Source organism: Acinonyx jubatus, chromosome B3 (assembly GCF_027475565.1).
Source record: "Acinonyx jubatus isolate Ajub_Pintada_27869175 chromosome B3, VMU_Ajub_asm_v1.0, whole genome shotgun sequence".
NCBI lineage: Eukaryota > Metazoa > Chordata > Mammalia > Carnivora > Felidae > Acinonyx > Acinonyx jubatus.
In genome coordinates this window covers 115586375-115598425 of record NC_069386.1, presented here as the reverse complement: position 1 = coordinate 115598425, position 12051 = coordinate 115586375, and the positions used below count along the sequence as shown (strand labels likewise).

The 12051-nt window shown below is 55.1% G+C and overlaps 1 protein-coding gene across 6 annotated transcripts in view; it reads left to right on the top strand.

Moving 5' to 3' along the window:
- The window catches only part of DPF3 (double PHD fingers 3), a 303086-nt gene extending 291259 nt beyond the window's left edge, over nt 1-11827 (top strand). For all 6 annotated transcript variants that reach the window (XM_053224665.1, XM_015071691.3, XM_053224668.1 and 3 more), the window contains exons 10-11: nt 1478-1559; nt 2079-11827. In XM_053224665.1, the coding sequence (XP_053080640.1) occupies nt 1478-1559; nt 2079-2149 (153 nt within the window). In that variant the 3' untranslated portion in view covers nt 2150-11827. The remainder of the gene's footprint in view (nt 1-1477; nt 1560-2078) is intronic.
- The last annotated feature ends 224 nt before the right edge of the window (nt 11828-12051 follow it).

Genomic DNA, 12051 nt, shown 5'->3' with positions numbered 1-12051 from the left:
TGCCACAACCCTAGTTCAGAGTTCACCTCTCACCTGGATGGTGGTAGTGCATCCTAAGCGGCCTTTCAGCCTGCAGAACCAACCTCCTTCCGCCCAGGTATCTATTCTTACACAGCAGCTTGTGAGATCTTTCTAAATTCCATGGGTGACCAGTTACTCCTCTGTTGCTAACTCTTCAAAAGCTTCCCATTGCACCACTGAAAGGTGTTAGTATGATTTAAAAGAGAAAAAAAAAGTCTTTCATGATATCTCCTGCCTTATTGCTTGCTCACTGGGGTTTCCAAGTTCAATATCTACTTTTTCCAGGATCTCCATACGGAGGGGTGCCAGGGTGAGATTTGATACAAAACTTAGTTTTGCAAACGTCTTATAAGGCATCCAAGCAGGTCCAAAGAATAGAGCAGAGCTGAACGTGGATAATGGGGACCAGATCACAAACACATCGCTACCGTGTGCCAGTTCTGAAGGAGATGTGCAGATGAGTTCAGACAAGGTTCTGCCCCAAGGGCCTGACGATCTGTAAAGGAGAGGACAAAGGAGGCACATTCCAAAAGGAACTATTCCAGAAAACAATTGTGTGTACATGTCTACTCCACACGTGGCTTTGTGGCCTAAAGCAAAATGCAATTAAGTGTCAGAGGGAACTATGGGGATGCAAGAGGGGAGAGAGAACTTCCATTGGATGTAGATTAGTGACATCTCTGTAGAACAGAAGAGCTGGAAGACTTGAGGTGTGTAGGGAATGGTCCAGAAGAGCAGGGGTCAGGGGCTGGGAGAGTGTCCAGGAACAGGAGCAAAGGTGTATACTGTGTCTTTGGAAGTTAAACACAGCGCTAGAGGGTCCTGTTCTCACCTGGGCTCCAGCCTCCAGCCCCTGACGAGGCATTTGGGATCTGAAAGGTGGCATCACATCACATGCATTTCTCTATATTGGCATAATGAAATCCTGCAAAGGTTCTGAGTTGTCATAGATGTTACCATCAAGTATGGTTGTTGCCCATTTCACAGATGGAAAGGGTAAGGTTAAGAGGAATTCAATTAAAATTTTCAAACGCTTAAAGTTCTTTCTATGCACTAGGCAGTCACCATGGGGAACACAGAAATGCAGTAAAGTGTTTTTCTGCCTTATGGAGACAGGGTTACTGGCTACAGGAGTTCAGAAGAATAAGGAATCTCTTTAAGCTTGAAAGTGAGGTGGTAGTCAAGGAAGGCTTCTTGGAGGAGGTATGATTTGATCAGAACCCTAAAGTGGGGGTAGGGTTTGCATAGTTGGGGAGGCAGAGGAGGAGTTTCCAGGTATGGGCAGAACACAAAGCATATTCAGGGGACAGGGAAGACTTCAAACGGGGCCTGGAAAGGGGCATTCAGGAAGGTGGATCCGCACAGAATCGGCTGGAGGAGTAGGTGGGGGCCGGACGCTGGCCCTAAATAATTCACGCTCTCTCTCTTCCTCTCCACCTATTCTGTACTCCGCCAGGACCAGCTACTCTTCTGCGATGACTGTGACCGTGGCTATCACATGTACTGTTTAAATCCCCCGGTGGCTGAGCCCCCAGAAGGTAATGATGATGAGGTCGACAGTAGCCCCAACAGCTACTCCTACTGCTTCCTGAGCCCTCACTATGGTGCAGGCCTGTGCTGAGGCCTTTCCGTATCTTGTCTCATTTAATGATCACGATCCTTTGAAGTAGGTACGGCCACGGCCATTGTACAGATGAGAACACCGAGGCATGGTTCCACCCCCAGAAATGACAACTTGGGGGCCAAGGAGACGTTTCCTGGACATGTGGCAGAAGTGGTGGGGGAGGAAGCCTCCCCGGGGAACTGGCCTAGACCTGGTGGCTGCCAAGGAATGAGGGGCTTTACGGCAGTTCAGCTGATCGCCTCCGAGCACCTAACTTTTCTGAGCGGCACTTACCCTCTGCCGAGCTGCAGGCTCCGGCGCATTTTCAGGCCGGGGACTCAGTCTCTCAGCTGTGAAAGTCGAAAGAGAAACGGGGCTTGCGGGAGTTAGGGCCAAGGGGCGGGGCTTGAGGGTGCGAGAGCGGCTGCTGGTAACGCCATCTTGTTTCTTGCAGGAAGCTGGAGCTGCCACCTGTGCTGGGAACTGCTCAAAGAAAAGGCCTCAGCCTTTGGCTGCCAAGCCTAGGGCCCCAGGTTGCTGGAGAGGCTGAGGCGGAGCCCAGCTCAAACCAGATCAAGCCCCCGCTCCCATGTATCCAGACAGACCAACTGTAAGGAAAACCTGTGGTCACAGAGGGCATGGCCACGTAGAACCAAGAGGGTGAGGTGTCTGCTTACCTCCTACACACAGGTTCCGGTACTTCAGCCGTTCCCTCCTTGTTTCTACCAGAAGGATCTTGCACTTTGGGAGAACACCCCTAGCCCCGGCCCTGTGGAACCCCGTCACATTTACCCCAGCACTGAGGCCCTCTCACTGGCTCCCATTTTAAGGGAAGCTTGTTTTGTGACCACCTATCAGTCATTCACGTGTAGTTTGGTGTTTTCTATCTATTGTGTTCCAAGAAATCCTCACACAGCCTCCCGCCTCCTGCTTCGGCTCTTCATCCTGAACTCAGCAGAGGAACAAAGGGCTGGGGAGAAGTTGTTATTTATTACAAGCCTCCCTGGAAACTTCTAGACTCCGCGTCGGGAGGCCGTCTTGACGATGAAAATCCTTTTTTGTTCCTTGGTCTCTGTGAAGAAAAAAAGCAGTTTTCTGGACCCCCAGCAGATACCTAGTGGTGTCTACAGCCAGGGTGGTCTCTTGATGGGGCTGGGGGGTGGGGAGGGTACTAGAAATGCTGAGGAGTGGGCAGACACATTGGGAGGAAAATTCTGAGGCCCCGCCACAGCCCGTCAGTATTTGTTATCCATCGGGAGATCCTTTGCAAAGGATCAGGCTTTGCAGTTCCTTGACCTTCTCAAGGGCATCCTTGAGGTGAGACAAGCCACAGCCAGTGGCAGGGGACATGCTAAGGCTCTGCCTCCCAGCCAGCCTGGGTCTGGAGCTTTCCCTGGGACTAAAGAGCCAGGAAAGTGCGTGCGGGCTGCCCAGAATCTAAACATTGGTACAAAGGACTGCAGCTCTGAGCAACCTTTCAGTATTGATGTGGCACCACGAATTCCTTTTCCCAAGTAATTTCTTCCTTCCACCCCGTGCATGTTTGCCACTATCTCCTGATACCCGACTCTGGAGATTTCAGGATGGGGAAGAGATGATTGTCACCTAAACAAATAACCGGGTCGGGGGCGGGGGGGATGTGATTATTTACGATCACGGTGGCAGCGACGCAGAATCCTCAGCTCGAGCGCTGCTCTTGTCCCCGAAGCTCCCCGGTACATGCTGGACTCTGGCTTTTTTTTTTTTTTTTTTTAAATGTTTTGAGAAGAAAGAGGTGGGAGGCTGAGCTTCCGAGAAATCTGTGTTGGAAGTCAGCCCCGAGGGCTGGAGCGGATCGGGCTGTCTTTGAATCTCGGTAGCAGTGGCAACGGCAGCAGCACACAATAACTGACACATTTCTGGAAAAATCATTTGCCCAAAGGGCAGGTCTCGGTGAGTGGGACCCTCGCGCATGCTCGGCTTCCCTGAAATCAGCCCCATCTCTGTGGTCCGGCTGCGTACAACAAAGGCCGAGGTTATTTTTAGTCCTTCAGCTCCTGAAGAAGGCCCTGGAGACTTGGGCTAGTTGGGCCACTTCTGCCCGGCAGAAGTGTTCGCTCCTCGACTTGGCAAGAGCCTCCCTCCCGGGCTAATTGCTCTTGGCCAGTGGACCCGGACAGCCTGGCAGAGTGACCTGTGGCAGGAGATGGGGGTCACTCTCCTGCAGGGGCCCATGGCCTCTGAGTGAGCTCTGTGTATACATAATGATCTTGTTTAAAGTGTCCTGTCCAGATGGGATTTGCATCTTCCTCATAAGATACTTCCTTCCCCCTGCTGTTTGGCGAACCTGTTTTTGGATGCTGGAGGTCCAGGGAGGGTTTCGAAAGCTGCTGTGTTTTCACGTCATCTGTTACCCAGACGGGTCACACCAGAGGGGCAGATGTCCTCTCCCGACTGCTCCGGCTCTCTGTCCTCCCACAAAAGCCAAAGTGGGGTGTCCTCAAAGGCTGACGATTGGTTTTGAAAATCACTTTGACTTAATTTTAGAGAAAAAAAGTTACCAGAATGTTCCCAAATGCCGCAGTGGCTTTCATGTTTAAAAAGGAAGTCCGAAACCCCAAAGTGTGGCCCTGCTACTTGACAGGTCCTCTTTGGAGTATGTGTGCACATGTTCCCCACCTCAACACAGATGATGGGGTGGCCCTGTTCTACCTCCAGCCCCACCTGCTGCCCACGGAAGCTATGAGGAGGAATTGAATCTTGCAAGGCCAGCTGCTATAATCCTGCAGTGGAGGGACCGGGGAGTGCTCAGAGCTCTAGAAAGGACACTAGGAGGGTCCAGGGTTCCCTTCCCAGTTTCATGCCCTCTAGGCTGGGTCCAACCTTGTCCTCTTTGGAGATCTCAGTTTCCCCATCTGGAAAGTGGGGATAGCAAAGCCAGTTCGTGGGATGGCACTTCCAGGGTACTGCAAGAAGACAGAATCTCCAGAGTCACATTTATCACTTGCTGTACTGAAACAGAGAAAGTGGTGGTAAACTTCAAATTGGTCTTTCTTTGAGCCCCAGAGGACGAGCTAGAATCATGGGATACACGTTGATGATCAGGGTTTTAGTTTTGTCTTTGCTACTCAGTAGCTGTGTGGCCTTGGGCAAGTCACTTAACGTCTCTGAACCTGTTTGCTCACCTATGAAAAAGAGATAATAATACTTTCCCTGCCTGCTCCACAGTGACAATGGGAGACCCAAAAGGCATAATGTTATATAGATAACCACTGGAAAGCAGCGCTTTCCAAGGAGGGATCCGAAATGACTTGTATGCCCCCTTCTCGTGTGAATTAGCCAAGGTTAGATGCCTTCTCAGAATCTCCCTTTTGACCAAAATGGGTTTATGTTTTAGGGGCTAGGCTGCCTGTGGTCAGGGCCAGTCGGCCGAAGCTGTGACAAGGAAACCGGGACCGTGCGTGGGTCTCCTGTTGGTGGGGGTGAGGGATTTACCCTGGGGTTGGGGATTTCAGAATGAAGATACTTGAGATACTCCTTTCTTCAAGATCATCGTGGCCTAGAACGGGGCGCCGACTCCGGGAGAGGGCCGTAATTCAGTTCCGTGTGGCATTCGCTTAAAAACTGGTTTAAAGCCCAGCTCTGCTACTTTCTAGCTGGTTGACCTTGGGCAAGTGACTTTGCCCTTCTGAGGCTCATTTTCCACATCTGGGAGGTAGGGAGATGTGGCCTATCCAGCACGGCTGTTGCAGGGATTAGCAGTTTTGCTGGCGAAGATCCTGGCTCGGGGCCTGGCACGATGGAGGCCCCCACCCTGTGGCATCTCGTCACTGGGTATACCAAGGGGAGATAATGATGCTCTTGGCTGCCAGCCAGATCCCTGGAACAGCCCGAGTGCCTTTGCTCCACTTCACCCTGATACCGTGGCTCTAGCTGGCCAGAGAGGAGGTGAGGCTACACGATCCAAGCCGGAAGTTGAAACCCTATGTTTCTGAAACACTGCTTATTGGGCCTGCAGCAAATCCAGCGCGGGCAATGGCGATGAGGAAATCCAGACAAGGCCTCTGTTAGGAGATTTACATCCTGATTTCCTTCTAACCCCCCCCCCCCCCCCCCCCCCACGGACTCAGAGCACCTGGAGCAGGATCCCAAGGCCTCCTGTCATTGCTCCAGGGCCAGGTGGGAAGTCCAGGCAGGCGGTGAGGAGTGGTGGCTTCCCAGGGGGGCCAGCTCAGATGTGTGGCTGGAAGTACGGTGTGTGAGCCGTGGGTGAGAAGGAGGGAGGCCAGATTCCTCCCGAGCTGGAGAAGATAACAGGTTTTAAGGTTGGGGGAGGGTTTGGATTTCACAGTGATGGTTTCATGATACCCTGGAGACTTACACTCATGGTGCATTTTAGGCGTTGTGCTTTGAACACAGCACGAGATTCCTTTCGGCCCTCCCCTTTAAAAGTTCAGATATTTTAAGAAAGAAAAATGGGATGATTATTATTACTCTTCCTATTGGGGGCAAGTTTAGGAGACAGACCTGTGCTCTTGAAGAAAGACTGCCGGCAACTTCAGGCTTTAGACTCAGAGAAGAGGGGCCCCTGGTTTGCTCTCTGAGTCTGTGTTTGTGGGGGGGTGCAGGGAGCCCCAGGGACCACCTTTCCTGTCCCTGGGCTGGTTCTCAGCCTGTTACCAATGGGAGGACCCAGGCCCTCCCCTGCTGCCCACCACAGGCCCCTCCCTCCCCAGGATGTGCCTATGTCACACCCCAAGGAAATGGTGGCTCCCTGGGCCAGAGTCATGCTCACACTCCCAGGGAAGATGCCCAACGTGCCACACCGGGCTCCTTATCGGAGCTGTGCTTTGGTGTCTCCTGTGGTGGGTTCGTATCCCTGTAGTGGTGTCACCTGTAGAGAGGGAGGGGGGAAGGGGGCCTAGAGGAAGGAGGTGGGGAGGGTCAAAGGTCTTTCAGGTTCCGCAAAGCACAATGAAGGCAGGGGAGGGTCCTTGAGGAGGGGACCAGAAACCTGATTTCCACTTAGAAGTCCCGGAGCTAAATGGCTAGAGGGTGTGGGCCGGGGAGGCCAGAGTGCTGCCACCAGCTCGGGTGCCTTGAATGTGGGAGGACGAATGGAGCCCTTAGACACACGGACCGGGGGGCCTTCCTCTGAGCATCTCAGCAGCTGCTCCTGGGAAGGCCTGGCCCCCTCTCCATGCTCCTAGCCCGGGCTGCTGCGAAGAGACGCCCCAAAGGAAGCACCTCAGGAAGCAGGGATGGGGAGGGGTCTGGGCCTTGCCTGGGCCTCATCCAGCTGGTCTCCCAGAATGAACAGGGGGCTCCCCGTGGGAGGGAAAAGATCTGGAAGTCGGTGGGTTCCCAGGGAAGGCTCTGAGCGAGCCCTGGCTGTGTGTCCCTGCAGACAGCTGAGACCTGAGGTGACTCCCCAGGGTCCTGGGTGGCTGTGCTGCGGTGGGGGCAACAGGAGTCAGAGGGTACAGGAATGCCCCTCGGTCAGTCTCTGTGTTCCCAGCTGCCTCCCTTTCTTTGCTCCGGTGCCTTGAAAGAGGGTCACTCCAGGGTTTCCCCCCTCTTTGGCCCCACCAAGAGAAGGAAACATTTGTGCTGATGGTGACATTTCCCAGGGCAGGCCAGAGGAAGGCAGGAACCGGGACTGGCTGGCAGCCAGAACCCTCTTCGGCAGAGATATAAATACTAATAATGACCTCTAGCCCAGGCAGCGAGCAAAGTGGCCATTCAGGACGGCACCGACCCAGTCTGGCACATAAACACTGCTGCGGTGGGAAGAGGAGAGTGGGTGAACAGTCCCTGTAGGACATGGGGGAGGCCCTTGAGCCCCTCTATTTTCCCTCAGCAACATCCCCACATTATGTTTATGCCACTGCGTCCTGTCTGGCTGCCTCTCTGCATCTCTATTATTTCTATCAATGTTATTAATATTGATGATGAAAACAGGGACACACAAAAAACACACACCCTCCCTTAACAAACTAAAAGTGAACCTATGTGTGGCTCCAGGACAAGAGGGAGAGCCTGTTTGTCCAAGGAGTGGGGGAGGGGGCGCTCTTTCCCTGAGGTCCAGCCAGGCCCACCCCTGCTTCCGGCCCCTGCACACCGCAGGGGGTGAGTCTTGTTCTTGGAGGGTCACTGGCCCATGGACTCTTTTCCCTCTTCCCTCACTCACCTCTGCTTCTCTGGGGGACACGTTTGGCAATGGTTGTGGACTCCATTCTGCTTTCTGTCAAAGGGATTCACAGATTTTATGGGCTGGAGTTGGGATTGTGGTTCTTATTGACCTTGCCCTTCCACGTTTACTCCCCCCACCCCACCGCACCCCAGACCTTGGTTCTCCTCTTGCAGGGCCTGCCTCCTCCCTTCCTGCCCTTGCCCCTCCCTGCCCTCCTGCCAAGCTAGATGCTGAAGGGTGGGATGGTGGCAGGAAGAAGAAGAAAATATACCCCCTGCACATTTTCAACATGTAGTTGAAAAGGCCTAAATTAGGTACTGGGGGGGGGGGGGGAAGGAAAGACACATTGCGAGATAATATGTGAGTGAGAGCATGAAAATACAGCACGGTTATCTCAGAGCGGAGGAGGTGGCAGGGCAGGTGGCGGGAGAGGCGGGGTAGGGAGGCAGAGAGCCCTGGCTTCCCGACGCATCTGGTCCATCAGTGTGCCATTTGGGAAAGCAGGGAAGTCACGCCGTGGCAGTAAATGGTCAGATGCCCAGGGAGCCTTTGTGCCTCTGGCTGGGAAGAGGAGGGATGTCCATTCTGGCTGCTCGTCGTTTATCTGCCGCGTTTGCCCAGGGGGCATTCGTGCTCGGATGGAAGATGTGCACGTTTCTTGCCCACCGTGAGGGATTGCCAGGCAGGCTGGTACGGGCTGAGACACTTGGCAGGGCACCCGTTCTGTGCAGGGCAGCCCGCAAAGCCCTAGAACGGCTGGGAAAAAACGAACCACATCCTGGCCCAGGCTTCGACCTGCTTTTCAGCTCTAAAATCACACTCGGTCTCAGCCCTCTGACCACACGCCAGGTAGCCTACCATCAGGGAAGGTGTGTGCGTATCTAGGTCTCTTTCCTTGTGTTCATGCATATTCATCCACAGAAGAGGAGCAGGCTAAGTATTCAGTTGTTCCCACCTTCTGGGAGTTTGGGCGAGGTGGGGCGGGGGAGGGGAAGAACACGGTCGACCTCAGCCTAGTTGCCAGTGTCCGTCTGCCCAAGCACTGGCTGCTGCCCTTGGAAGGTGACCCTGAGCCTCCGTGATGATGAAGGCACCTGGGTTGGCGTGTGCCGAGCGGCCAGAGGACCGGAGGCTGTGCCTCCAAATCCTGCCTTGGCCTCCTGGGGTGGCGGGCAGGGAGGTGCAATTGGCAGGGCCTGATGAGAGCTGGACAGTGACACTCACAACAGCCTTGCCCAGTCCCCACTGGAAAGAGCAGGGGGGCATGGTGGGAGGAGGGCCTCACGCTCAGACCGGGTGGACGCCCACGGAGACCCCCGCCAGCCTGTCTCGGCCTCCTGTGCGGTTCTGGCATGGCAGCGGGAGGCAGGCGTCGGGGAGAGGCCCGGCGCTGGAGGCGTTTCCAGGAAACCCCCTCTGCCCACCTTTGGCCAGGTGCTCATCGGCTCCTGACTTCGTGCTTCACTGGACTCCCTGTTGTCTGAATTGACAGCATCAGGAATACACCATTTGTTCCATCCCCCCCTTTCCTCTGCACATGTGACAGCCGGATTTCAGCTGCTCACCGTTATTCCCCGAAGCAGCCGCACTGAGCTCGCTTTCAAGCTGGATGCCCGGGCTTGGGCGAAGTCACGTTATCTGCCCTCGCGTGGGCCTTAGCGCAGAGCTGGCCTAACGCAGCCTTCGGCCTCTCTGCTGGAGACTCCCTGAGAAGGCTCTTTGGGGTCCCTGGCCAGCACATGGCTGTGAGAGGGCAGAATTTTGGGACCTCTGGCTTCCGTGATGCCTGGCTGCGAGACTGGTTTTGAAGCGTTTGAGAACCTGAAATGCTCTCTGGGGTCTGACCCACTGCCCACGTGAAAGCCGGTGGTTCTTTTGAACCAAGCCTCCTTTGAATGACCCGGATTCCCCCCCGGTCTCCCGTGCTGGTGGCAGCAGAGTGGGGTGGGTCCTCTGACTTGGATACGATCCGGGCCAGACTGGCCGCACCGCACCCAGGCAGAGGCCTCAGACTCTGAGCCCACTGGCCCCCTCAGCTGCCTGCGGATGGACCTGGGAGTGGGAGAGCTCTGCTGGCCCCGCGGGCTGAGCTCGGAGAGGGTCTTCCCTCCCACCTCCACGCGAGCAGACTCTCAGGCTGCGAACACAGTCTGCTCATACGCCCTCCCAGCCGGATGTGGACACCCTGGGCCAATCAGGAAATGGACACCTGAGGGAGAGACTGGCCAGTCCGCGTCACACGGTGCAATGGTGCAAGAGCCCGTCCTCAAGTAGGTCTGCCCCCCCCCCCCCCACGACGTGTTTGGGCTGAGGGCGATCTTAAAGCCCGGTTTTGCAAACATTCCCTTTTGAGAGCCAAGAGATGGAGCATCTGTGCCCAGAAGCCAAGAGAAATGGCTTTTCCTCTTCCAGTCGCCTGATGCCCCACTGTGTTCCTCGCCAGGAGGAGGCTGGTTCTGGTGGCTGGGGTGGGGGCTGCCCCCGCATATGAACCCCTCGAGTTCCAGGTGGGCTGGGGTAGAAAGGGTGAAGGGGTCCCTTAGGAGGAGGTGCCTGCCTGAGTGCCGTGTGAGGAAGCTCATGCCTGTGCGGGTTCTGGGAAGGGCGTGGAAGCCATCTGGTTGACTCAGAGTTGGAGAAGTCTGGGAAGGGGGTCAGTTTAAGTCCTCACTGCGCTGTCTCAGCTGGTGAGTAGACCCCGGGTGCCTCGCAGCCTCAGGAATTTATTGCCCCCAGGCTGCTTTGGCTGTATTTGCAAAGGGTACCCCTGGAAATGCGCCGGCGATCTCCTATTGCTGTGTCTCCATGTACGTCTCTGGACGTGAAGACGTGATGCAAACTTGAGGTCACCTTCTCCCAGGTGGGGGCACAAGAGAGGGAAGCCCCTTTCCACGGTGCACCCCCATCATTCCAAAGTGCTTTCTTGTCTCTTGTACTCTCTCACTGCTCCCCACCTCAGCTCTTTCTGAAACTCGTAGCCATCAAAGAACGGCCGAGAGAGCTGGCCTTGGTGAGCTCTAATGAGATGCCTGCTAATGAGGGTCTTCCTTTTATGCTCCCTTGGACTCCCTCCCCCTGTCCCCCCACCCCCGGACCTAAGGTTCCAGCATCACATTACCTTCCGTTGACTGGACAACTGAGGGGCTTTTCCTTGAGCTGCTTGGGTGCTTCGGAAAGTGTCCAGGACTGGGGCTGGCACAGTTTCCGTGAGGTTAGAGAGAAGGGCTACCGGCTTAGGAAGTCGGATGTAATGGTCTGAGCTAGAGATCCCCACTGGCTCCTCTGAAAAGCAACCGCGGCAACAGACACATGAAATCTCCCACGCCCACCCCCTGACCCTTTCGGGTGTGACGTGATGTAGTGTCAGTGTGTAGGGGTGTGTGTGCCACTCTTCTCCTGTCTTCTGGGGTGCTCCTTTCCCCTGAGTGTCAAGTCCCCCCCTCTTCCGTGGCTCCCGAAGTGAAGAGTGCTGTGGTGTTTCTGCCCTCTCTTAGGGATGTATCGGGATCCCTCGTGTCTCGGTATTGGAGGTGAGGCCGTGCCACGCCTCCCACTGTCCTCAGGGGACACGCAGGCTCTGTGACTTCCCAGACAGCTGGTGTATGTGACAGTCTCCAGGAGGATCTCCAGGTTGCAAACAGCCCACATCCCGATTTAGGCTCGCAGGAGGCAGAGGGGACTGCTTTGCTCAGGAAGGCTGCCTGGAGGGGCTCTCAGTGAACCAGGGCCCCTCCGTCTCTTCCTGCCTTTGCTTCTGTCCTGACCAGGTTCTGGGAGGAGGGCCTTGGAGAGGTCACCACCCGGAGCCAGCATAACGTGGGCATCAAGCAGTCTTGGGGACCCTGGACGTCCCAGTCCCTCTGCGGAGCCCTTGCACGTTCACAAAGACTGAGTCACAGGCCCCGTCCCTTCTTTGCTGTGGTTAGTATCTTGTTCTGTGGTTGGTTAGCAGTGTTGATGACCTATGTAGCGAATCTTTTTTGTCTGCAATTTAGAGAATGTGTAAACAAATAAAAGGCTTTGAAACTCTTGGGAACGTTTGGTTATTTCCCCCCTCCCACCACCAACCCAGTCGTCAACAAATCCACTGGAAATGTACAGATCCTGTGGGAGTGGGGCCCTTTCACACTGGGGTATACAGTGGGAAGACATATGTACGTGTGTGTGCGTGTGCTTGTGTGCACGTGCACGTATGTCAGGCTGCAGGGAAAGCCTGATGCCTACGTGTTTGCAAGGAGACCCCAGGAGCAACACG